This window comes from Podarcis filfolensis, assembly GCF_964270895.1.
Source record: "Podarcis filfolensis genome assembly, chromosome: 6".
In the NCBI taxonomy this organism is placed as follows: Eukaryota; Metazoa; Chordata; class Lepidosauria; order Squamata; family Lacertidae; genus Podarcis; species Podarcis filfolensis.
The window spans coordinates 77,382,197-77,409,287 of NC_139609.1; the positions used below are offsets into that span (position 1 = coordinate 77,382,197).

The 27,091-nt window shown below is 44.6% G+C and overlaps 1 protein-coding gene and 1 long non-coding RNA gene across 3 annotated transcripts in view; both read left to right on the forward strand.

The window, feature by feature from the left end:
• The window catches only part of LOC310764838, a 133,011-nt gene that overhangs the window by 28,467 nt on the left and 77,453 nt on the right, over nucleotides 1–27,091 (forward strand). The gene's annotated exons all lie outside the window — the stretch shown is intronic.
• RIMS4 (regulating synaptic membrane exocytosis 4) overlaps nucleotides 8,033–27,091 on the forward strand; it is a gene marked incomplete at its 3' end in the record, with an annotated part of 96,512 nt that continues 77,453 nt past the window's right edge. The window contains exon 1 of one of the 2 annotated variants that reach the window (XM_083619152.1): nucleotides 8,033–8,991. In XM_083619152.1, coding sequence (XP_083475278.1) covers nucleotides 8,895–8,991 — 97 coding nt within the window. In that variant the 5' untranslated portion in view covers nucleotides 8,033–8,894. The remainder of the gene's footprint in view (nucleotides 8,992–27,091) is intronic. The other variant, XM_083619151.1, reaches the window with a different exon arrangement.

The following is a 27,091-nucleotide window of genomic DNA, read 5'->3' on the forward strand; positions in this document are numbered from 1 at the left end:
GCATATTGTGTGGGCAGGATTTTTTTTAAAAAAACCCCATGTATGGTGATATTATACTGGGTGCCATCTCCAATGACACCTCCATTGGTGAGGTGCTCCTTAGCAGGCTGCTGGTGTGGTTGGTACAACACACACTTTTTTGGGGGGGGGTATCTTTAACCCTTGCAAATCTGGTATACCGGCAAACATTTATCTCCTTTTTTTAAAAAAAGAAAAAGCAGAATTGATCATGCACAGGTAAACAAATACCCGTGCACATTCCCAAAATGGATCGCAGATGGGGAGGGTGTGGGAAGGACTAATTGAGGGGAGGGGACCGCAACACACAGTGCAAATACATATCCCATCAGGCACTGCCCACTAGTGAGGATGAAAAACACTGAGATAGCATGAGGACTCATCCAGACTCACCGTTGGTTTGCCATTTTCTCTTGGGTAAACCCAATCTCTATTGCTGAATCAGAGCAAACGTCAATCGGGTTTTCTCTGGATTGACATTTGCTCCGATTTATTGCTAAAGAGTGGGTTTTCCAGGGGAAAGCAGACCCGTGCCTAGAAAGCAAGCAGAAAACCTCTTGGACCTGTGTTTTCCAGGTACAGGACTAGCTCAGGTCTGGATGAGCCCTTAAATTGAAAGGAGCCATGTATGGATGAATGTGCACAAAGTGAAAAATTGGATCTGTGTGGCCTGCATGCATCTCAACACTCTGGCGTGTACACAAGAAGAACATTGAAACTACTTTTTGTCGTCATAAATTTCTAGAGTGGCTTAACAGTCAACCCCTCTTTCCAGGGAACTCTGGAAACTGGAAGCTCTGTGAGGGGAATAAGGGTCACCCTTTTAACGCTCTTAACAAAACTACACTTCCATTTCCAGACTGTCAGATAATGAATTCAGCCAATCAGATTGCACTGATTGGGATTTCTTTCCCCTGGAAACTGAATGCCACGAGTAACTGAGTAACAATCAAAGTTGGAACCTGCTGTGCCATCTGACAGGAAGCTGCTCAACTGCCATCTCTGTTTTGCTTCAAAGATTGTCAATCTGGAGAGAATATGGCAAAAGTGGTGGCATTAGCTGAATATGGAGGATAGGGATATGAGAGATAAGTGTCTGTGTGGCAGAGACATGAAGGAGAAGAAAAACTCCCCACATGCCAACAATTTAACTAGATTTGGAGTCAAAGCAGGCAATGCAGTTTCTTTAACCTGGGTGTCAGGGCACTGGGTTTGGATTCCTACAGAAATGCAGTGCATTGCAGGACTAAAATGCCACAGACACGGCCCAAAAGAAGCTGGAAAGGGTTTGACGTCTGTTCTGAGGTCTTAACTGTAGTGTCCTGCATCCGTTCAGATTTTCCTTCCATAACAACAAGAGTTAGAAACTTACTTTTTAAAAGCAAGTGTCACAAATCCTAGATACTCTGAATTTTGAAAAGCAGAATCTGTGCCCAGTTGTGCAATTACAGGGATGTCTATTCCAAAGGTAGGCTTTATTTCTGTGCATTTTTATTCATTTATGTTAACGACTGAATTTACCGGGGGTGGGTGGGAAGGGAGCTCAAATGCTAAGCAGATATCACAGAGGAAGTCACCTACAGGGCCTCTGAAGAGAGGGAGTTGTGGGGTGAAAGATTGCAAGGGTTCAGGAGTCCACAGAAGTTATTAAAAAAAGAGACACATTTAACTGCATTAGCAAGGCATCTGAATCTCCAGCTAAAGACTTATCGCCTCTATCAACTGCTCAAAAATCTAGAGAACTGTGGAGGTGTGGTATCACCAAATTTAATCACGCGGCCAGAAACTTTAGGCAGCTCAAACCCCATGTACCTACTAGCAACAGGCATTAAGCTTTCAAGAGCCAATTGCATGAATCTCGATAGCTTGAATCTGCTCCTGGACACTGTGGTAATAGAGAGAAGTCTTTGTACTTTAAGGCATTTGGACCACTTCCATCTAACAATATTGGCAGGTGATGCAGTGAAAGCAGCAAGAGGTCTATGACTCAAGATCTGCTTCCATGTTCTCAGAAGCAATAGAGATCTTTATTTCTCAACAGCAAGATTTATAGCACAGCTTATTCCCAGGGCTTAGGGTAATAATGTTACTTCACTTATTCTCAGTTTTCTCACTCCTATCAAGCTCATGAGCTAGAGCATTATTACTGCCATTTACAAACAGAACATTGACTGAGGAGAATGCTTTGTCAAAAGCCACCAAACAGCCAACGGAACACAACTTATTTCTTTAATGGTACAAACCAATTTCTATCCAAACCCAGTGCTTTTTTTCTTAAAAAATGTTTAGGGGTACTCTCATTTTGACTCAAGAAAATTACCATTTTATAGTCTAAATCGGGGAAAATAAATACAGTAAATGGACAAAAGTACAAAGATTCACAAAATGTTTAGGGATATGCATACCCCTGCGCCCCCCCCCCCCGGAAAAAAGCACTGTCCAAACCTATGGTTTAAGGTAAAGGGACCCCTGACCATTAGGTTCAGTCGTGACCGACTCTGGGGTTGTGACGCTCATCTTGCTTTATTGGCCGAGGGAGCTGGCGTACAGCTTCCGGGTCATGTGGCTAGCATGACTAAGCCGCTTCTGGCGAACCAGAGCAGCGCACGGAAACGCCGTTAACCTTCCCGCCGGAGCGGTACCTATTTATCTACTTGCACTTTGACATGCTTTCCAACTGCTAGGTGGGCAGGAGCTGGGACTGAGCAACGGGAGCTCATCCCGTCACGGGGATTTGAACCACTGACCTTCTGATCGGCAAGTCCTAGGCTCTGTGGTTTAACCCACAGCGCCACCCGCGTCCCTATGGTTTAAGGTAGGAGTGCGCTAAAGATTTGAATGAATTCCAGATCATGAATTGAATTGGGTCAGATTTAAGGTTTCACAGAATAACAGAGTCATAAAACGGAAGAGTTGGAAGGTGCCTCAAGGATCATCTAGTCCAACCCTCTGCAATGCAGGAATCTTTCACCCGGGGTGGGACTCGAACCTACAACTCTGGGATTTAGAGTCTCATTCTCTACCGATTGAGCTATTTGTTTATTTTTTATTTGTCCAAGCCAAAGTAGAACCTCTCCAAAATACCCTGAGCCGATCTGATCTTTGAACAACCAGCCATAATGACAGCAGGAAATTGACATGTGGGTTATCCCTCCCACCTGTCAAAGTTGACCCATATGGACGGACTCTCTGCCTGCCTGGGCTGCTGGGCCAAAAAGGTTCCCCCTCTCTTATGTATACTGATGATACTGTAATTGTATGGTAATTTGCATCCTGCCCTTTCTCCAAGGAACTCAAGTTGGTATACACAGAGGCTATCCATTTTATAGGGCTCACTGTCTAGTCTGAACATCTTGGGGCATACAGAGTATTTTACAATTGCAAACACATCTTCTTCATACAAACACACACAGAGTGGTACCTCGGGATACATACACTTCAGGTTACATACGCTTCAGGTTACAGACTCCGCTAACCCAGAAATATTACCCTGGGTTAAGAACTTTGCCTCAGGATGAGAACAGAAATCGTGCAGCGGCGGTGCAGCAGGAGGTCCCATTAGCTAAAGTGGTGCTTCAGGTTAAGAACAGACCTTGGGAACGAATTAAATTCTGAACCCAAGGTGTATGTATGTATGTATGTATGTATGTGTATGTGTGTGTGTGTGTGTGTGTGTATATATATATATATATATATATATATATATATATATTATATATATATATTGCACCACTTGATTGTAAAAAGCAAAAAAACCCTCAATGTAGTTTACAAAAAACAGAAAACAAGATAATCATCACTAAGAAAAATCAACAACAATAATTTAAGACATTCAAAAAGGTAAAATGACAATAGAATAATCCTAATTCCTCCTTTTGATAGCAACTGGAAATGATTGGGGCAAACGATTGGGGGCCTCTTCTTTTTGTGACACACCAAGGAAACCTGTCTGCTGCTGGGAAAACCAACTGAAGGCTAAGGCTCCATCTTATTTTCTATCTGAGGTTTGAGTCACACAGAATCGCTAGGCAGAGATCCCTCCACGCAAATGGAAGCATATGATGCAATTGTGCCTACACTGCTTTTGAGTTTCCTGGGTGAGCAATGCTCATCTTCTGAGGACAGCTGGTGCTTTTGATTGGCAGCCAGGTTTTCTGGGTGAACTTTGAGGGAGGGGAGAGAGAGAGAGAGAGAGAGAGAGAGAGAGAGAGAGAGAGAGAGAGAGAAGAGTGGGAAACCGGCCTTCAGGAAATGTTCGGAAACAAAGCTTGCTTATTTATATGTGACACCATAAACCCTGACCAGTGACTGCTCACTCTCAGATGCCGAGAGTCTACTGGACTGTGCTAGGAGAAGGCTTGCATTTTTAGAGAAGGGCTTCAGCAGCTGTTGACTAAATGACGCCTCTCTTTTTCTAGGAAGCCTGCTTCGTTCCCACATTAAAGGAAGGAGTTGACACAACAAAATATGAGAGCAAGGAGATGAATCAAATCTGTTTGTCTTCTTTCTCCCAGCTAACTGTTGGAATGCTTTTGATGGTGCAAAATGTGCCTATATGTGTTGTGCATCAGACTGTTCACCTCCCATAGGGTAAATTTAAATGCTTGGAAACAAACATAGGATAATCTCACCTGCATGATGATCTGTTCTGAGTTTATTCCGAGTCTTGATTTTTAAAGGCTGCGCGGAAGTAGTGGCTTTAAAGTGTTGAGTAACAAATACATGTAATGCTCCTTTCTGGCAAATGTTGTACGAACGATCCATTTAATATGGCTGTGTCTGGAAATCATACCATGATGGAAGCATGGGAGAAAGAATGGAAATATAAGTCACCCACTTTGCAGAAAACATAAATCGCAAGTTTTTTAAAAATATATGTTGCCCTTCTTTCCTCCAAGCAGGAAGAATTCTGAGCCATCTTGCCTTGGTGGGGAGGGAAACTGGTGGTTGGAGCAGGGGAAACAGCCTACTTACTTTTGGGCCTTTGAACCATGGATTGATATAAACTACAGAAATCAACAGGAACAGCTTTTCATAGCATGGATGTAAGCACAGGAGCAAGACATGGATAAAAAGTTGTATAAAAACAAACAGACAGTACCAGATATTCACAATATCACTATTTGCTCAGCTGATTCTCAGCTCTCTTTGCAAACACCAAGCAAAATTGGTGTGCTATTTTTTTTTTTAAAAATGACATGTACACCACTTAGAAATTCTGAATATTGAGCAGTGTATACTAAATGATATGTCCGCTACTGAAAGACAAGAGACCAAGCAAGTGCTATCCTTGCTTGGGTGGGCTTTCATTTTGGATCGCTGCAGTGGTGTCTTTGTGGGGGTGTCCTGGTGCCAAATGATGCTGTTTGAGTATGGTGGGCTCAAGCCAGGATTTTCCTATTATCTGTTTTGAAACATTACGATAGTTTCCAGCTCCTTCCAAACTCAACTCAAGGTGCTGCTTTGACATTCAAAAGGCCTCAATGCCCTGGATTCTGATTATCTCAGGGCAAATCCCCTCCCATTTAGCCCTCTCAACATTTAACATCCATTCAATGAGGTCATTTCAGACTCTGCTGCACATGGCGGTGAAGCTGTTCTTTTCAAGAAGCAGGACCTTGTCCGTTGTGGCCCCAGAACCTTAGAATGGCCTCCCACCAGATGCTCATTGGGCTTCCTCCCTGTTATTTTACAAAGACCTTCATTTTCAGTGCACCTTCAGTAATATTATTAATTCTTCTAGTTGGTGTTTAATATATATATATATATATATATATATATATATATATATAATATACATTATGTATATTCAGGTTTCTAGCTTGCTCAGGCTACTTGTCCTCCTATGGTGAAGTGTTTCTGTTGTCGTATATTCTGATGGCTTATATATTAAAGGTCACAGTCCATCACACTTTCACTGCGCACTCATATGTAGGCACTTAAATAATATATTCATATATTTACAACATTTTATTGTCTTTTTCTGGGTGTTTGGTTGTAATATGCTGTTCAACATATTGGGAGCCTTTCAGCCCCAAAGCGGTGTATAAATAAGCCAACATGCCCACTCCTTTTCTACGTGCTTTTATATAATCTTTTTTTTAAAAAATGGATTTTAAATGAGTTTAGTTGAGAATGTGATCTCTTGATTTTTTTGGGGCACTGCTTTGAGAGGCTGCTGCTGATTTTGGAAAAGCGGTATAAAAAACAATTAAAATAAACAGAGAGACCTCTGCCCAAAGTTCAAAGGCTGCAGTCCTATATGTATTTAACTGGGTGTAAATGCCATTGAACTCAATGCCACTTACTTCTGACTAAACATGCACACAATTGTGTTGGAAGGCGTCCTTTCCACCCGGACATTTGGCACCTGTGCACACCGCAATCCCACCAGACACATGGTATTAAAATACTTTATTTTTCAGTTACAAAAAACCTGTATCACAATCCTCATATATCCTCAACCCCCCAAGAAACATTTCATTTATATACAAGTTACAAGAAGAAAGGAGATTTCAAGTAAACATCAGGAATAACTTTCTGAAAGTAAGAGCTGTTCAACAGTGGAACGGTCTCCCTCAGGAGCAGTATATTCTCCTTCCTTGGAGCAGATGTTGGACGGCCATCTGTCATGTATGATCAAGTTGCAATTCCTGCATTGCAGGGGGTTGAACAAGATGACCCTGAGGAGCTCTTCTATGATAATGTAAATCAGGGGTGACCAACTCCCAAGAGACTGGGATCTACTCACAGAGTTAAAAACTGGCAGCGTTCTATCCCCTTATTTGGGCTTCAGGTCTAAGTTGTTGAGGTCTTTTTAGGAAGGAAACCTCTGTTTTAGGGGTGCAGGGCAAAGTTGTTGAGCTTCTTTGTGGGGAGCCTGTGATCTACCACAGATGTCCACTGATCTACCGGTAGATCTACCTGTTGGTTGTGCCTGATGTCAATAATACAAACATTAAGTTTGTAAGTACAGTAAGTACAGATGTTAAATTATCTCTGTATGCCACAACTGCTGCTCGTATTTTGTTAGCTAAAAAGTGGAAAACCGAAGAATTACCAACGATAGAAGAATGGCAGATGAAGATGATGGATTTTTCGGAGCTAGCCGACCTAATCGGAAGAGTCCGCGACCAGAAGGAGGAGGAGTATCAGGAAGAGTGGATTAAATTTAATGATTACTTAGTTAAATATGTTAAGTTAAATTAACTGAAAACAGCTTGCAGATACTTAATTGGCTTAGGGTTTTATTTATGTTAAGTGATGAATTAATATGTTTAATTTCATAATGTGAAGATCTAAGGATGTTAATGTTTAAGTTAAATTTTATAAGAACTGTGATTTGGAAAACCGGTAAAAGGATATGCAATGAAATTCAACCAAGGGGAAGCGAGGAAGTCACTTAACAATGTTAATAAGTGTAATTTTCAATTAGGCTATGATTTATGTTTGTTTGTCTCATGTGTTTGTTTATAATGTTGTGAAAACCAATTAAAAATTTAGTAAGTACAGTCATACCTCGGGTTACAGACGCTTCAGGTTGCATTTTTTCTGGTTATGGATCTGCTGAAACCCGGAAGTACCGGAACGGGTTACTTATTAGTCTCTCCATAAGGACTTAACTCCACATTCTACCATGCCATTCCTCTGGAGTTAAGTTAGTACCTGCAACAGAGTAGCTCAGTCAGTAGAGCATGAGACTCTTTATTTGAGGATGTGGGTTCGAGTCCCATTCCGGCAAAAGATCCTTGCACTGCAGGGGGCTGGACTTAGATGACCCTCGTGGTCCCTTCCAACTCTACAATCCCATGATTCTGTGATTGAATGGTGCTGAACATCCTACAGCCAGCGTGAAATCGATGGGCTGCAAACCGTCCGCCGCAGCCGCCGCCACACAAAAGGCGCGAGGGCGCATGCTCCGTCGCTTTCCGCCTGGCAACGGCCGCCGCCAACCCTTATCCAGCGGCGGGTCCCCTTTCAAGCCCTAGCGACTGCCCCTCTCTGCCCGCCCTCGGGCTCCGATTGGCCGCGCCGGCTTTCCCGGGATGACTTCACGGCCGCAGCTCCCGCCCCCGACGCCGGGCTGAATGAAGAGCCATTGAGAGCCGGAGACGGGCAGCCGCGAGGAGCGCAGCCTGGCGGTGGGGGACGCGGCGAGAAGAGCCAGACGCGCCTCCGCGGGAAGAGCCGTGGACGCCCGGGGAGAGCGGGCGGAGCAGCAGGTGGTTCTCTCGCCGGCAGCCGCAGACTTCGCGGCGACGCAAGGGCATCGGGCTCCATCCTGACATCTGCATCGGGGATCACAGCAGCCTCCCTCCTCTCCTCCCTGGGGGCAAAAGAGCAGCTGCAGCATCTCTCCTCGGGAGAAGAGCGGCAGCTGGAAGAAGCAGCTCTCTTGGCAGCATCCTTCCTCACCGCATCCATCCTCCCTTTGGGTACCACCAGCATCCTTTCTCTCTTGGGTACCACCAGCATCCTTTCTCTCTTGGGTACCACCAGCATCCTTCCTCTCTCGGGTACTGCCTGCATCCTTCCTCTCTTGGGTACCACCAGCATCCTTTCTCCCGGGCGCTCAGTTTCCTGGGTACCACTAGCATCTTCCCTGCGCGTTCCCTCCTCAGCATCACCTTCTCTTTCTCCCTCCCTCCCATCTCCGCCGCCGGTGGGTTCAAGTCCGTTCTTCTCTCACCCCCCCTCACCCACCCCCCGCCTCATATCCCCCACCCCGGTCAGCCCATTTCTCACCTCCCTAAGGCCCCCCCACAGTAGCCAAGACGCCGCGGGCTGTGCTCCGAGTGAAGAATGGGGCGTCGAAGCTGGCCAAGCCGCAGGCTGCGGCCGAAGCCCCCGGCGGCGCCCCGGGCTCGGGGCTTTTCATGGAGCGATCGCAGAGCCGCCTCAGCCTCTCCGCGTCCTTCGAGGCCCTGGCCATTTACTTCCCCTGCATGAACAGCTTCGACGAGGAGGACGCGGGTAAGACTCGGCGCGGGGTGGGAGGGGGGGAGAGCAAAAGGGAAGCGGACGAAGGCAGCCGGAGCTGGGGAGAAAACCGAGGCATGTCGGCAGCAAAGGGGTTAATAGTTGGAGCGAAGGAGAGGCTTGTGTTGGGGGGTGGGGTTGGGGGATGCTTGGCGTGGGACCCACCTTGAGCTCCTTGAAGAAAAAGCTGGGGTGGAACAGTACCAATTAAACAAATGGACAGGCTGCATAGAGTTAACCGTTGTTCCACATCCCTCAGTCATGTCTGCCATCTCTCTCCCAGGTAAACAGCAGCCAAGAGGAAGGGTGCAAAGATTAGATTCTAGAGGTGCAGAGGAGGGAGAAAAGGAAGCCAGCTCCAGTTGTGTGGATTAACTTTTCATCGTGGTACATCTGTAGAAACGTGTGTCTGTGGGAATTATACGCACACATTAATACACACACACAATTTGATGGCGCAAGAGCTGCTTCAATATTGGCTCCCCTACCTTCCACATGTCTACGACCTGCTGTGAAAATAGCTTGAATGGAATTGACAGGGTGTGTTTGTTTGTTTGTTTGTTTGTCTCTCTCTCTCTCTCTCTCTATCTATCTTCGTGTGCTGTGGGTGATGGAGAATGCTTTTTTTTTGGCATTCCTCTGGTGTGAAAGGTATGAGCAAAACTAAAAGAACTTGTGGGGTGGGAGTGGTAGATTCATGTTGCACAGGCCAAGGGCACTTTGGGGGCAGACCACAGGAAAAGGGGAGAGTGGAAATCTAGTGGTGTAATGATTGCATACATAGAGAGGAATGAAAGGAATGAGATAGTAGGTGGTGAAGACCAATACAGTGGTACCTCGGGTTAAGTACTTAATTCGTTCTGGAGGTCCACTCTTAACCTGAAACTGTTCTTAACCTGAAGCACCACTTTAGCTAATGGGGCTTCCTGCTGCTGCCGTGCCACTGGAGCACGATTTCCGTTCTCATCCCGAAGCAAAGTTGTTAACCTGAGGTATTATTTCTGGGTTAGCAGAGTCTGTAATCTGAAGCGTATGTAACCTGAAGCGTATGTAACCCGAGGTACCACTGTAATATGAATGGGCTAGACTAATGAAGGGGGCAACAGAAGTTGCTGTTGGTGGCCTCAAGGTGGATGGGTAAGAAGCTTGGTGTGTGTGTGTGTGTTTGGGTTAGTAAAGGTACGAATGCCAATGCAGATGGTGGGTGCTGTTAGCCTACAGGATACTGGAATGAGAAGGACACGATGGATTAGATTTGGGGGCACTGCTTGGCTTTCAGCAGGACTGTGTGGTCATGGATCCACTGACTCAACCCCTCCCTGACTCAGTATGAGCTGCAGATGACACCCTACTTAAACCGCCTGACTAGCAGTCTGCCAGCCACTGCCTACCACACATGCTGTGTGTTTGCAGTGTGAGGCATACCAAGTTACGACCCTGAATTAGTGTGCGGGGTTTAAAGGGTCATCCTTAGGCATAATCAAGTGACCTCTCTGCTTTTTGATTTACACTGAAGTCAATGTATTTATAAAAGCATGGTGCAAGTCTTAATCTGTCTATTAAGCTCCTCAGCCTTCTGGGGAATGTGATGAAAGGGGAAACTTTAAATACGACCAAAAAATAAAGCCCTCTCTGACTGCACATTCTGGTCTCATAAAAACAAAAGACTGCCCTGCTATTCAGATGGCAAGCTTCACTGCTCCCAGAATAAACACTCCCGCTGTAATTAATTGATAAATATGCTAATTGAGACAGATGGATTTAATACATTTCAAGAATATGCGAGTTTAAAGGTAATCTGTTGACCGTGAAGCTTTCACCCAGGCAAATTTATGAATTTGTTAGAATAGCATTGTGCTGGGAGTAGATGTGTCTAATGAAATTAATCCTGTGACTTATTGACTTTGAAGGGGGGGGGGTCTTTTTTGCTGGGTACAGGAAACCCTGTCTTATTAAACCAAACAAAGTTTTAAATTTTGGATCTCCTATATAGGGGTGGTCTTCAGGAGCAAGTACTGGCCTCAACTCCTTGTTCAGTGTGCATTTGGTGGCCATTCTCAAAATGGCCCTTATCTTGAATTCCCCAAATTGTGCCGCTAAACCCCTTGATCCTCTGGAGAGGGAATTCTCCATCCTGCCATTCTTGAGCCTGAACTGGAGGATGGAGTAAACCTGAGGCAGGACCAGAAAAAAACACGCCACTCATGTCTTACCATTTTTGACTGGAGAAGTGGCCTTTTCTTGGGCATCAGGAGGTGCACCACTCACACCATGCATGACAGCCATGCTTCCCTGTTCAAAGCAACACCATAGCCATCGTTGACAGTATGAGAGGAGAAAGATCTGTTTTACATGCACAGGACTGCTGCATATTATCACCAGTTTATTATTGTCAGCTCTTGCTATTGGTGCAGCTGCACTTCAACTAATCTGTAGGATCAAGGTTGCCTGATAATAGAGGTATGTGTGCACTGATGCCCCTCTGCTACAATTTTTCACAACGGTTTGGCAATTGCCGTTCCTTGATTTCCTTCCCTTGCTCCGCATTTCCTTCCCTCGTGTGCTTCCTGCTCAGGCCCCAGGTTAAAGCCCTAGCATCTCCAAGTAAGGCTGAGTCCATCCCCAGTCTGAAACCCTGGAGAGCTGCTTCCAGTCAGTGTAGACATTACTGAGCTTGATGGAACAGTGGTCCGACTTGAGAACATACGAAGCAACCTTAAACTATGTTCCTGTTCCTGGGTGCTTTTTGTTCTTCTTCCTTTGGAAATCATGGTTAATACGCAGACAGCTGTGCATATTATATATCACAGCACATTATACTGATGTGCTATAGTAGTAGTAATAATAATAATAATAATAATAATAATAATAATAATATATTTATACCCTGCCCATCTGGCTGGGTTTCCCCAACCACTCTAGGTGGCTCCCAACAGATTAAAAGCAGAGTAAACTAATAACCTTGTGGGTTCCTCCAGACCTGTTGTTTGTTTGCAGATGTATTCTGCAACCTGACACCGTTGCAATAATAGTGCGCTAGTGATGGATTTATTCTCGACCGTCCACACAGCTTTCTTCTTCATTAGTTGTTCTGCGATGCTTCCCCAGTGTTATTGTATTAATGTCATCTGGAGGCGGCTACAGCCCAAGAAGTGCAGGACAAACATTTGTGGGATTAAAAAGTTATAGGATTTAAGTTATGGGACATGCACTGGTTGGAAACGAAGCAGTGTGTCTGCCCCAAAATGTTTCCTGGTGAATATAGTATTGAAAATGGGATTGTGTACAACAACCCCGATACCATAAGTGAGCAGAAATAATCATGAATTCACAGCAAAAAGGACATTCATAGGGACCCTGTATTTGCCTGTATGTGAGAGGGAAAGAAAAAGAGAGAAATATTTGGAATTAATGGAGGCTATTCAACTTCAAGAGGGAAATCTGCCAGAAGCACACAATAAAGCAGCTTGAAGTGTGTATTGGTGCGGGAGGACTGATGCCTATTTGATGGATAAATAGGAAGGAAAGCGCCCATTTCACCTTAATTGAACAGAAATAAAGAAAAGTGTTAAAAAAACATACTCGAGGAGAATAATGTCCTAGATTAGGGACACTGTGGAATATCTAACCAGGCACAATAGACATCACACAAAGGTTAGCATCTGGGCATGGGGTATTAATCAAGGCAGAATGCAGGATACTGTGCAGACTGCATAAGCTCTTTGTGGCACACACAGGTGCAAACCATTTGGGGGGGGAAACAATTGGTGCAGGTGTGTCCTTGTGCTTTGATATGTCTGCAAAGAAGCTGAATTCAAACACTCTTGATTGCTAAGAAGAATAATTTGTGGCCCCAAAATATGAAAACATCCCATCTGGGACAGCTGATCCAAGACGAGGATCTAACCTTCCAAATACATATTACTGGATGAATTCATTTCCTCAGGATGGATGATATCAGTCTAGACAAAAGTATTTTGGAGTGTGCTTGGAACTGGGCAGTTCAGTTGATGGTTTACGGTTACAGCAAACTAGGGTTTTGTACAAATAAGCAGCTTAAAACAGTGGCGGTTAGTTCGTTTTTGCAATTTAGATTGATGCTGGTTTGTGGAGAATGCACCAAAACACAGCGTTTTGTAAGGAACGACAGGATACATATGGATTGTGGCTGATGCCCTCCCTCTGTGCACTGCTTCCCAGGCCAGCTATGGGAGTACACTAAATGGGAGTGTGTACACAGTCCAACACCGTTAATGTGGCAGAACTAGTGCAACTTAATGCAGATAATATTCAAGCTAGTCCTGGGTTCAAATCCTTGTTCACCCATGAAGCTAGCTTGGTGATTGCTCCACCATCTTTCAGCCTAGAATCATAGAGTTGGAAGGGACCTCAAGGCTCATCGTCCAGCCCCTTGCAGAGCCTAACCTGCCTCACTGTGAGGTCACATTGATCAAGCTGAATATGCATTTCTCTTTGACCTCGCTGCTTTCATTTGCCACCCCCCTTGCACTCCTTGCATACAATGTAGGAAACTTTTGCTCACAAAGGCTTATGCCATAATACCTTTAAGTCTTCAAGGAGCCACAAATGCTCAGTATGGCTTTTTATGATTTTGCTTTGTTGAGCAAAAGGAGTTGAAATCGACTAGAAGTTTGCAAAGCCCATTTCAAATTTTGGTATTATATTTGGACTGGAGCGACAGGTGAAGCTTGTCCATTTTGCTCAGGAGCTCAGAAGGGGGATTGTAGGAGGGGGAGATTTTCCTCTGCTCCCTATAGTGTCTCTTCCTGCCCTCGCCCCCAGCATACACACGCAGTGACGAACAAGTAGCTGCCCTACTGCAGAAAGTTACTGCAATCTATGGTAGGAGGAGGCAGGGCCAAGATGAGGCCGGGGATTGAGACAAGAGGCCTAGCAGGGCTTGCAGGGAGCAGGTTTGGTTTGCAGGCTGCCGGCTGTGACTTAAAATGCAGCTCCAGCACTCTGTTTTTGGGCTCTTCCAGTAAACTTGTTGACTGAGCATGCATCCTGATTTGCTTATACAATGCTTACATGGAGGTTAGACTATGTCCGGACTTTATTGAGCTTTTGTTCCAATTTGTTTGTGGGAAGGTTGTATAATGAGTATCCATCCTGATTTGCTTGTATGCAGGTTAAATGTCTTCCTGTTGGCCGTTCCTTTGTTCTGCCCCTCCGTTTCAATGTCACAAGAAGTCTGTGTTTTGTTTTGAGTGGATTTGTTGAACTGGGGAAGCAGAGATCTCTGATCCATGTGAACTGTACAAACCTAATTTCTGGTATGCAGTCAAATCCCTCCTGCAAAATACTGGCAGTTTACAGAGGTGATCTTCGATTGGCGGGGAGTGAGATTGACCTTCCTTTCCCTTCACTTCTCCTGTAGTCAGCTTTCAACAGTTTCACCCAAATTCCCAATGAGCTTTGCTGTATAAAGGCTTTTTTTTTTGGCTGTAAAAGTCTCTCCCTTCTACAGCCTTCTACAGTCTCAAGGTAGTTAAGTTAGAACTTTGGTCTATTTGGAGTAGCAGAACAGTCCCAGATATTGGATAGAACGGTCCTGTGATCACCGGGAAAGGACTGGGCAGGCAAAATTCATGCAACAGAAGTAACTGGTGAGAATGACTTTTTCCCACCCCTGGAGCAGTAGCAAGTTGGTGACACATCCTCTTTATACGGAAAAGGATGACTATTGAAGTTTCTACAACAGCAGCAGTGGGCAAGTTAGGAAGGAACAGAGTGGTGAGTGAAATTTCTCCAGTATATCTCTTCCTTCTGAAAAAGGGGACAGCATGATATTAGGACACCATAATGAACCGTTAGGGCTGAATCCTACTAACACTCATATTGCATTAGCAAAACAATGATTTTATTTTTGATTTTGAATCAGCCAAACTGTGTTGACATGCTGAAAAGTGTACACTCTCTAATAAGGATAAAATACAAGGGCAGCAGTAAGGCTTTCTACTTCAGATGGCCAGTACTTGCAGAAACCAACTGCCAACTCTTCCAATGCCATTTCTGTGCAAGAAAAAAGAAAGTGCAAAAATACGATGGGCAGGTGTTGGGTTTGCCATTTTCCACAGGGGCATGGAATTCTACTTTGCACCCTAAACACAACAAACATTTCTGTGTGAAAAAGAGGTACCTGTCACATACGTATTGTGGGATTATTCCCAACTTCATGACAAAATCGAGTGACCCAGTGCTAGGAGAACCATGGGAGTGGAAATTTGAGCACAATTCCCCAATCATTAAATAGCTGAGGATTTTTACCTAGTCTTCCATGCTTTATCTTGTGATTACTGGACATCTGGAGGCAGGAAGTGGACTTATTAGTTGTGGGTGAGTCTACAGGAGCTGCCATTAATTATCAAATGGAGACTAGCAACCACTCTCATCGCTAGCTCCTGTTGGTTGCAGGCCTATTTCCATAAACCTTGTCTTGTGAGGAGGACCATAGTAAGTTGAACTAAAGAAGAAAAGCTTTCAGATTAAACTTTATGTATTAAATAATGGTGTTGGTTGTTGTTTTTTAAATTTCCTGACCAAGCAGCAGTTTACTGCTTACTGTCCCATGAGACTAGGGCCCTTCAGGATTTAACCTCCTTCCATCCGGCCTGTAAGACAGAGCTATTCCGCCTGGCCTTTAATTTGAATTCAGCCTGATCTTTTATTTCCCTTCTCTTTCCTCCCCTTTTATGATGATTACCCACTCTGAGACCCCACAGCTAATTCCCCCTTGGCCTCCTCGCTGGCCCAAGTAGGACTAATTCAGCCAGCTAGCCCTGGTGACTATCTAATGCTTATTGGATGGATTTCCCCCAAATTGATTTTTGAACTTTGAATTTTATTGTTATTCATGCTTTTATACTGTATTTTATGCTGCTCTATGTTGTATTACAAGTAAGTGTTTTAAATTTGTTGTTAGCCGCCCTGAGCCCAGTTTTCTGAACCAGGAAGGGCGGGGTATAAATAAAAAAATATTATTATTATTATTATTATTATTTATTACTGGGCAACTGGGTTGAACACTGCCTGCATGTTAACCCAGTCAAATGGGTGGAGTACAAAATAGATAAATGATAAAAGCCAGAAATTCTGGGCAGAAGACTGAAATATTCCTGAGGGGAAAGGTCATAGGTCATTAGAGGAGCATCTGCTTGGCTTGTTTGTTTGTTTGCTCGCTTCTTATTTATTTATTTATTTAAATAAAGCCTTGTCTTGCTGAATGGCTTTTTCTCCCCACAAACTCGGTCCTTTAATTTTCTTCCGCTGCCCATTTCCTTGGCACCATATATATATATATATATATATATATATATATATATATATTGGACCTACCAGTCTATTTGCATAAAGTGGTTTTGCTCCAAATGCAGCAGTTCCTCCATTGCTTTCTGTGTGATGAAATGGAGAGACAGTATGTACCTACCTAATGCCAGGCCGTCAGAGGAGCCGCAAGGAAAACAGACTTTCTGGTGAAGAAAGTGATTTCATAGCTGAGCAGTTTTCACAAATCCGTCTCATAACTTTTATCTGTCGTCAGCCCAGAGCATAAATCCTGGTAAGTCCTTCTCGCATCTCCTTGAAGACACCCAGGTATCACCAGCAGGGCAGGATTCACAGTGGCATGATGTCAGGTAGAGCGTCGTTCTGAGCAAATGAGGAGCCTTTCCTTGAAGGCTGAGCAGTCGGTCTCCTTTTCGTTGGCCTTTGCAGCATCCCATCCTTTAAGCAACTTGGATATTGCTCCTTAGTGCAGCAAGCCTACTCCCCTCCTGAACTGTATTTCTTCTGTTGCATCTAGAAGGAATATTGCTGGCGCAGTGGCTTGCAGGAATAGCCTGTAAAGCGTAAAATGCAGTTGGTATCGTATGAAGGGTAAAATGCAGTTGGGTATTTTGATGTGTTGGGAAGACTTAAGTCTCATCTCAAAGGCTCATGGAACAGTCAAAGTATTGCAGTAGTGCTACTGAGAAAAAATTATTTGCTTAGCCACTTCAAAACATGATTCCCAGAATAGTTACGCAAAACTCATATATGAAAAGAAGGACAACCAAGATGGAATCTACACAAATATATATATATATATAAAAAACGCTGTGAAAATGCTTTAAAAAAAACAAAAACATTTTGAAAAACACATTGAATTTGCCCCAGCTCACTGTTGCCATCTGTTGCCAATATTTGTATATTGCACTTTACAATATATTTAAAACGTTTTATTTGCAGCTGTATACAGTAGCTGAGTCCCAACCATGGTTCCTTTAAAGCATCTGGAAAGTGAAGACCAGGGGTGCAGAATCTGTGGCACTGTTTGGGTAGACTACTGGGTGCAGATCTGAGACCCTACAGTGATGGTGGTTTGTTTCTCCCCCACCCCTATTTTTCTTTAACTTTTCCCACAGAGCTGGCATGCTGCGGAGTGGAGGTCCAGGCCAACTTCATTTCCCAGAGTGCCTCAGGGCCCCATATGAGAAATGAAGGTCGCTGGCACGATTGGCTTTGTGTTTCACTCCACAGTGTGGCTGCTCTGTGGAACAAGTTAAGAGAACGAAGGAAAGATGAGCTTGGCAGTAACTGCCATCACCACCGTTTCTGGAGCCTTCAGGATTTGGGGGAGAGGAACCAAGACAAAGCAGGTCAAGCATCTTTCCTGTGGGCGCAAGCCTGACACATGGGCTCGGTCTGACACAGAGTTCATCAAATATCCTTTATTAGGCATAGCAAACCACACATTATCAAACAGACACCGTATACAAATTGCGCAAAATACGAGCTCGGCATAACAAGGTTTGTCCCAGTCAGATCTTTAACTCAAGAGGAAATCAATTTGCATAAATAATACAACACTACCACATCACCGATCAATTGTTGTTGTTGTTTAGTCGTTTAGTCGTGTCCGACTCTTCGTGACCCCATGGACCAGAGCACGCCAGGCACTCCTGTCTTCCACTGCCTCCCGCAGTTTGGCCAGACTCATGTTTGTAGCTTCGAGAACACTGTCCTCTGTCGTCCCCTTCTCCTTGTGCCCTCCATCTTTCCCAGCATCATTAGGGGTTTAAAGGTCAGCACCAACACTTTGAAGTCTACCCGGAAACGTACTGGGAGTCAATGTAGGTCTTTCAGGACCAGTGTTATGTGGTCTCGGTGGCCGTTCCCAATCACCAGTCTAGCTGCCACATTCTGGATTAGTTGTAGTGGTAGCCCCACATAGAGTGCATTGCAGTAGTCCAAGCGGGAGATAACCAGAGCATGAGAATGAGGATAAAGTCTCTGAGAAACGATATATATGTGTAATAAAAAAAACCCTGCAGTATGGTTGGTGACAGGCCCTATTTCTGCATTACCAGCTTAGACTCACTGCTACCATTTCCTTCTCCATCCCTGCTCAGTGAAACTGACAAGTTATGAGGGAAGAACTTTTGGTGGCGCAGATGCCTCATTACTGTGTGCTGGTGCAAGGGGAGAAAAATGGAGATCAGCAAAACTGACAAGGCTTCCCCCCGAGACCAAAACATACAGAACAGTGAAGGGAATGGCTGTGCCATAGTTGCTCAAGGTCATAAAAAAGGGAGGAGGAATTGGGTAAAGGAGCAGTGCGAGTTAAGAGCGATCAAATCTATGCTTCCTTAGAGGAAGGAGAGGTTAAGTTGTGAGAAACCATTCCCAAATGTGTAGAACTCAGTGGGGGAAAATGGTGGGTGGAAGATTGAAAATAGGACGCACCTATTCTTAGATCAGGGACGCAGGTGGCGCTGTGGGTAAAACTTCAGTGCCTAGGGCTTGCCGATCGCATGGTCGGCGGTTCGAATCCCTGCAGCGGGGTGAGCTCCCGTCTTTCGGTCCCAGCTCCTGCCCACCTAGCAGTTCGAAAGCACCCCTAAGTACAAGTAGATAAATAGGTACCGCTTTATAGCGGGAAGGTAAACGGCGTTTCTGTGTGCTGCGCTGGTGCCGGCTCACCAGAGCAGCTTCGTCACGCTGGCCACGTGACCTGGAAGTGTCTCCGGACAGCACTGGCCCCCGGCCTCTTACGTGAGATGGGCGCACAACCCTAGAGTCGGACACGACTGGCCCGTACGGGCAGGGGTACCTTTACCTTTACCTTTATTCTTAGATTATATGCAGTCGCAGCCTCCTACCCGGCCTTGCTCAGAAATGCTAAGAAAAAACAACAACATCAGTGCAGTTTTGAAATCAGTGGTTAAAATCAGTGCGGTTTTGAAAGCTTCAGTCAGCCACTTTGCTTCAGGTGTATCCAAACACAGATGAAAACATGCTGCTTGATCTTAGGAACCATTATGCAAAGATTGGTTACAATATTCTAAGAGGTGTCCAAATACATAACACAGGCTTCTTCAAACTCAGTCCTCCAGATGTTTTGGGACTACAGCTCCCATCATGCCTAGCTAACAGGACAGTGGTCAGGGATGATGGGAATTGTAGTCTCAAAACATCTAGAGGGCCGAGTTTGAGGAAGCCTGGCATAACAGCTAAACAGCTTTCCAAAATATACAGTAGATTGTCAACCCACCTTCTGCCATGACCACCAGTCTAAATACTGATGTGCATGTGTCTTGCCATTCATACCAAAGAGCCTGAAAAAAGCTTAAAAGTGCCTTTTAGGTAGCATGCATGTAAAATCCTTCTGCTAATAGGGAAAAGGTGGAACATTTCCTCAATGATGATTTTTTTTTTGTGTGTGTGGATCTTTTCCCTGTCAATTTACTCTAAATGAACGTGTCCCTAGATATCTTTCTATCCAGGAGCAAATGTTCTCCTGTCACTTCCAATTCATGTAAAATTAATTCCAATGCAAAATTTATTATCTCAAAACCATAACTCTTCCAGCTTTTTTAAAAAAACAAAAACAAACCCAAACCAGAAAAGAACTAAGGTACTTTGGTCTGTCATGTTTCTACACTGGGAGAAGTCCTGAAGTGCTTGTAGCTGTATATGACTCCTGTATTCTCTTTGATGACTGCGTGCATCTGATTTGGTGAAAAGGAATGTCACTCGATCGCACTTTTGTTTGAGGAATAACTTATTCGCATGGGTTCTCTAAGCAATGAATTACCTACTGCAGTTTTAAACAACTGATTTAGGTGAGAAGTGCATATGTTTTCAGTTCAGTCTACTGTATCAATAAACCAAACGGGATTTAACCACTTACAGTACCAAAACATGTGATGTAATATAATACAAAAATTCAATAGTAATATACAATATTCAAGTGTTCCGGTGCTTCACATGCTAGTTGAACACCTAACAACAACCCTGCAATATGGTGGTGATGGGCAGCATTTTATGCACCAGGGGCCATAGCAATCCTTGACCAGCACTCCAGGCTAGGCATGCAAAAAGTGCCTTTTCTGCATGCATTCTCACATGCACCCAGGGCCGGCTGGCCCATGAGGCAAGGGGAGGCGACTGCCTCAGGTGACAGGATCCACAGGGGCAGCAGATCCCAATGTAGGTCGTTATTCCCCCTCCTTTTTTCCATATGTAGATCTTCACTCGCTCCTTTTTGCCTGGCAAGGAGAGAGGCCGCCATTTTGTGGTTTGCCTGAAGTGCCAGAAAGTCTTGGGCCAGCCCTGCATGCACTACATATACAGGAGAAACAGGTGTATAGGACCCAGCACAAGCACACACCCCAGCTTGCCTGATCCATGAAGATCATCTGGGGAGCAGGGTTATTGGCTTCTCTCCACTCATCAAATGATCAGTCTGATAACTGGCGGGGGGGGGGGCGGTATTTATAGCTCCATCAGGATGCTGGGATTAGCAAAGAGGTCTAATATTTTTGCTGCTGCAGTGCTGCCAAAACTGATGGGGTTTGGAGAGCCAGAAGAAATTTGTTCAGGGAGCCAAGGTCTAATCCCCAGGCTAGGTTCACGCCTACTGTAAGGCAACGATTTGCAGAGGTGCAACTGTTTTATTCTGATCACTATTCTTATCAAATTTATTTCCCACTCTTCACCAACATGTTCCAGGTTGGGTTACAAGTAAAACTTCAGTATTAAAAACTGCTGTAGCAAAGACAAACAAAGAGCTTCTTTTATTGAGTGTTTATCCTGTTTTGCTTGCAAAAAAGTTAACATAGAGGTTAGATTGCATCTGGTTTTTATTGAGGATTCAATCTGATTTGTTTATGGGGTGGTTATGTGACAATGCCCATTCATCCTGATTAGCTTTGCAGGGTGTTCACATGTTTTCCCATTAATCACACTTTTCAATGCACCTCCCCATCACTTCCTAAACTACAAAAAGTCCTTAAAAAGAAACAGGGCAGAAAAAGTGCAGATTTGTTGTGCTAGGGCATCAGAGCCCTTTAATCTACTTGGAGTGCCTCAAGTATTTTGTCAGTATTTTATGGGAGGCATTCAAAGAGCCTTGTGGCACCTTAAAGACTAACAAATTTATTATGGCACAAGCTTTCATGGACTTAGTCCAATTCATTAGATGATGAAGTCCATGAAGCCTCATGCCATATATTTGTTAGTGAGAATGGAAGAGGAGTCCTGCCGGAGCCAAAGGCATTTCGTTCTCACAGTGGCCATCCAGATGCACATGGGAGGCCTGCAAGCATGGCCTGGGTGCAACAGCACTCTCCCCACTTTTGATTCTCAGCAACTGGTATATTTAGATGCTCTGGTCAGACCTCACCTGGAGTACTGTGTCCAGTTCTGGGCACCACAGTTCAAGAAGGACACTGACAAACTGGAATGTGTCCAGAGGAGGGCAACCAAAATGGTCAAAGGCCTGGAAACGATGCCTTATGAGGAACGGCTAAGGGAGCTGGGCATGTTTAGCCTGGAGAAGAGGAGGTTAAGGGGTGATATGATAGCCATGTTCAAATATATAAAAGGATGTCACATAGAGGAGGGAGAAAGGTTGTTTTCTGCTGCTCCAGAGAAGCGGACACGGAGCAATGGATCCAAACTACAAGAAAGAAGATTCCACCTAAACATTAGGAAGAACTTCCTGACAGTAAGAGCTGTTCGACAGTGGAATTTGCTGCCAAGGAGTGTGGTGGAGTCTCCTTCTTTGGAGGTCTTTAAGCAGAGGCTTGACAACCATATGTCAGGAATGCTCTGATGGTGTTTCCTGCTTGGCAGGGGGTTGGACTCGATGGCCCTTGTGGTCTCTTCCAACTCTATGATTCTATGATTCTATGATTCTAGGTAAAGGTAAAACAAGAGGAACACGGGTGGCGCTGTGGGTTAAACCACAGAGCCTAGGACTCAGAAGGTCGGCAGTTCTCCCAGTACCCCCAGTGAGTGAAAGGCTATTCTCGCAGTCAGCTGTTAGATCCATCCCTGACTGACCACTGTGCATGGTGGGATAGCCTGCCTAAACCAAATATTTGAATGGTCCAATCAGGGCAGGTTGGTGGGCAGAGCTGGGTTTATGGACTGAAGCGTGGAAGTCTTCACTGTGGTCCGCTGCCTGCAGACATAAGCAGGGGTGGAGGAAGGGTGTGTGGTGTGGTCCGCCCCGGGTGTCACCACTGAGGCGGGTGACAAAATGCCGGCCGGGCGGCACTCACTGCGGGGCCTGCAGCGCACCTGAGCCACACGTCTCTCCTGGGAGAGACATGGTGGCTTGGGCACCCGCAGGCTCTGCACTGCCCAAATGGTCTGCCCGCTGCCTCCCCCCAGCTGTAGGGCGGCTGAGTGGGAGGAGGCAGGCAGACTCCAGAGGCCCCTATAGGCTGCTCACCCTGCCCCTATGGGCGGTTCGCCCCACCCCTGGTGCGCCCCTGGTCGCATGCGCCGGAGCAGCTTCCTCCGTCGCTGGACATAAGACAGCTACATTTTTGGAGTATGTGTGATATGTAATTTCAGCTAGACTGAACTGGGTTAACAACTCTCGTAGCTTTTTTCCATGGCAAGATTATAAATGGGACAGCATCACTGATATTGACAAACATGATCCCTTTTCAGTGCACACTTCCAAATCCAAAAAAATCTGGAAACCAGGAACACGTTTAAACAGAAACTGCTGCCCTGTTGCTTTTAATTACCAAAGTCCTGATTCTGATCATTGCAGTTTTTACTTCCTTTTGGTGTTTCTGCCTTTGAAGTGTTGCCCCAGGCAGTTGTGCTTTTTTAAAAAAAAGAATTAACTTATTTGAATGGAAGCATTTTATTATCTGGACAATTGTTCAACAGTCTTTGGATGGTTGGTTAGAGCATGATGCTGATAATGCCAAGCTTGAAGGTTCAATCCTCACATGAGCCCCCTGCATATTCCTGCATTACAGGGGGTTGGACTAGATGTCCCTCAGGGTCCCTTCCTAATCTACAATTCTATGATGGTGCAACCCACCAAGCTTTGTTGCAGCATCTCCCGTGATTTATTTCACTTAGATTTCACAGGAACCATGATCTCATACCCTCCAACATTTCTCTGATGAAAATAGGGACGTACTATTCAATAATAGTAATAGTAATAGTAATAGTAATAGTAATATTACAGTTGTACTCTGGAAGTCAAAAACGGAAATTGTTCCGGAAGTCCATTCAACTTCCAAAATGTTCGAAAACCAAATCGCAGCTTCTGATTGGCTGCAGGAAGCTCCTGTGGTCAATCAGAAGCCGCAAATGCCCCATCGGATGTTCAGGTTCCAAAAGAATGTTCACAAACCGGAACAATCACTTCCGGGTTTGCCGCAATCAGTAGCCAAAACGTCTGAGTTCCAGGGCATTCAGAACCCAAGGTACGACTTTAATAATATTTAAACCCCGCCCATCTGACTAAGTTGCCCAGCCACTCTGGGCAGCTTCCAACATATATAAAAGCAAAATAAAACATTAAACATTAAAAACCTTCTCTATACAGGGCTGTCTTCAAGTGTCTTCTAAAGGTTGTATAGTTACTTACCTCCTTGGCTCTGGGGCCGCAGAACTATACTCTCCAACATTTCTCCAATGAAAATAGGGACGTCCTAAGGAAAAGCAGGACATCAGAAACCAGAATGCCTTCTATAAATCCGGGACTGTCCCTGGAAAATAGGGACGCTTGGAGGGTCTGTAATCTGTGAATGGCAATTGCTGGCTGCATTTGATACCATGTTTGCTGAAAATCCTTCCTCATCTTCTGAAATGAAGAAGGAAATTGTACATTTTATGAGTAAGCAGAAAAAAGATATTAGATGCATAGCTGATAGCACAGTACTTCAATATATTATGCATATGCACAAACTGGACAATTAACAACAGCTGTACACTTACTGAGTCGGCAGGTTTCTTGAGCTCTGCGTTGCGGAACTGTTTCATGGAAAATGCTCTAGGGAAAGGGAGGCACATTTCTATTGAGCAGAAATAGGGAGAGACTAGTTCAGTGGCTGAGCACGTTCTTTGCATACAGATGGTCTGGGGTTCAATCCCTGTCATCTGCAGTGAAAAGGAAAAAAATGAGTAATGGGTTTTAGAAAACAAATACAAGACCTTGGAGTTTGACGGCTTGTACTATCCAAATAGATAACACTGGGTATTATCTACACATATCACTATGTCATACATATATTTCTATACAGTTTACAGCAATAAAACAAAACAAAAAGCATAAAATAAAAGCCACGTTTGAAAAGTTAAAATCAGAAATCAGATAACTATTGTGGAAAGATGTATTCTGAGTTGCCTGCCTAGGCCTGATGGAATAGAAGAGTTTCCAGCAGGTGTTTAGAAGTTGAAACAGAAGGTGCCTGCTGAATCTCGATGGGCAGAATATTCCATAATACCAAAGGCTCTGTTCCTTGTTGCCATCAAATGACCCTCACCAATTTGTGGAATGACCAGTGATGCGCCTGATCTCAGTGGTTGATTGGGATAGAATGCTTTGGGCAATCCCTGAGGTACCCTGGACCTAAGTTGTTCCGGGCTTTGCAAATTCATGCAAGCACCTGGAACCTGGCTCGGTGGAAGATGGGTATCCAGTGCAGCTGTTTTAACAATGGTACAGTAATCCAGCCTCAACACCAACACATGGATGACAGCAGTCAGGCTGTTCCTATCCAGGAACAGCCATAGCTGGTGAACTGGACAAAGCTGGTAAAAGGCATTCGTAGCCACAGAGGACAGTTGGGCCTCTGTTGACCAAGGTGTGTTCAGGAGTACCACTTGCTCCTTCAGAGGGAGTGCAACCCCGTCCAGAACAGGTAACTTGTATATCTCCTGAAAATGCGAACCACCCAGCCAAAAAGCCGCCATCTTCCCAGGATGTCAGGACGAATGTCAGAATACATCATCTGCATCTGTGTCTGTCCTCCTAGGCCCCTTTAACTCTTCATGCTCCATCCTGCAACCTGACACCTCCACTTTTATCTTCTCTCCCCCTCTCAAATTATTTCATCCTCGTATAAAACTTCTCATCTGCAGAAACTGAAAGTCTCAAGTCAAATCCATTCTCTAGACAATCTGATTAAAGGATTTTTTTGCGGGGGTGGGGGAAATCTCTTTTATGTAGGGTACTTAAATCCAGAAGGATACTATTCCCCTCCCCACCCCAAAGAAAGGTTATTTACAGTTAATCTTAAACGTTCACAGGGATAAAATGATTCCAGAGAAGAGAGATGTATGGATGACATCCCTTTGGGTTTATTCCATGCTTGCCAAATAGCTAAGAGGAACACATTATGATAATCTTTTGTTTCTTTTGTGCTGTCTTGCCCAGGATAAATCATATTATACACTCCCCACTTCCCTAAGCTATGAGAAATTCCAGGGGTTTTGTCTCTCTTTAAATGAGAGATCACAGAAGGCCTGTGGCATTTTTGTGATAAATCTTGTTTATTCTCAAATTGCGCATGGATGAGCATACTTGCACTCAAGCTATCTATACAGTGGCTTCAGTTTCCCCAAAAGTAAACAGCATCTCCTTGAAGTTCCCTAAAGCTCTCCTTCCAGCCCAGTGCAAAACTCAGAACCTAGTTTAGCTTCACTGGGTCTATTATATTTTATCTCCCCGAGGGCTCTCTCTTCTCCCAGAACATTTGTCTCTGCTCCATCCTGGCTAGAGTGTCTAGGTACTCCTGAAACATCTTTCAGCCATCAAAGGCTGACACTAGAAGACCAGTTTATCACCATTGCCCATTAGCAAGTGTTCAAGTGTACAAAAGATGGTTGTCCTTCTAGCTGTTTCACAATTCTCCTTAGGCCAGTAAGGGCTTATTCACACTTAACGGTACCTTTCCTCTGCTCTTTCTAGGCATGGACTGCGCTTTAAATCTCAGCACCAGTTTTTGTTTTTGTTTTGCCCCAGAGCTTTCCCTGTGAAAACAATGCTCTTTAAAGCTTAATCAGAGCAAACGGCAATCTGCAGAAAACCCAAATTGATGTTTGCTCCAATTGAGGACTAATGAGCGAGTTTTTGCAGGGAAAGCTCAGGGCAGAACCAAAAATGCTCAGAGATGGGGCTTTTAAGCACGGACCTTTGCTTGGAAAGAAGGGGGCAAAAAGTAAGTGTGAAGCCCTTAAGAGATCCTGTTCCTAGCTGGTTGTTGGCTGCACTTTTTGCTTCTCTCTCTTTTGCCACATCACAGTCTGGAAGCATCTTAAGTTTTTGCTGCTGTCTGGGAGAGTAGAAGCCTCTGGCACCAAGCGGATGCTTTAAAAGATGCTTGCTCATTTCCCTGCCATGCTCAAGTTGGATGTATATCTGTGTGTGTTTCCAGGGTGCTCTCTTTGCAAGGAGAATGTGGTAGGAAGTTCCTACCATTATGGGAAGCATGTAAAGCAATATAACTGCCTGCGTTCTCTTTCTCATGGTGTTACATACCTTAAGTACATTGTTTGGGACTTGTGGCCATCAGCACATTTTGATTGATTAGGAAACGAGACCAAGTTACGCTGACAACAGGTTAACATGCTGATGGTGCTCATCCTTGCAGATAATGGAAGCTGGGTCTCGTGGCGATTTATAATGTTGCTCCTAAAAAAAGGCTTTCTCATGTGCTCCGGAGTTCAGGGCTGCCAGGTTGGTACGGCTCCAATAGCCGGGCAGCTTGAATTAGCTGTCAGCTGCTGCAGCGACTGCGGTGAACTCTGGAGGCAACTTGATGTGAGCCAT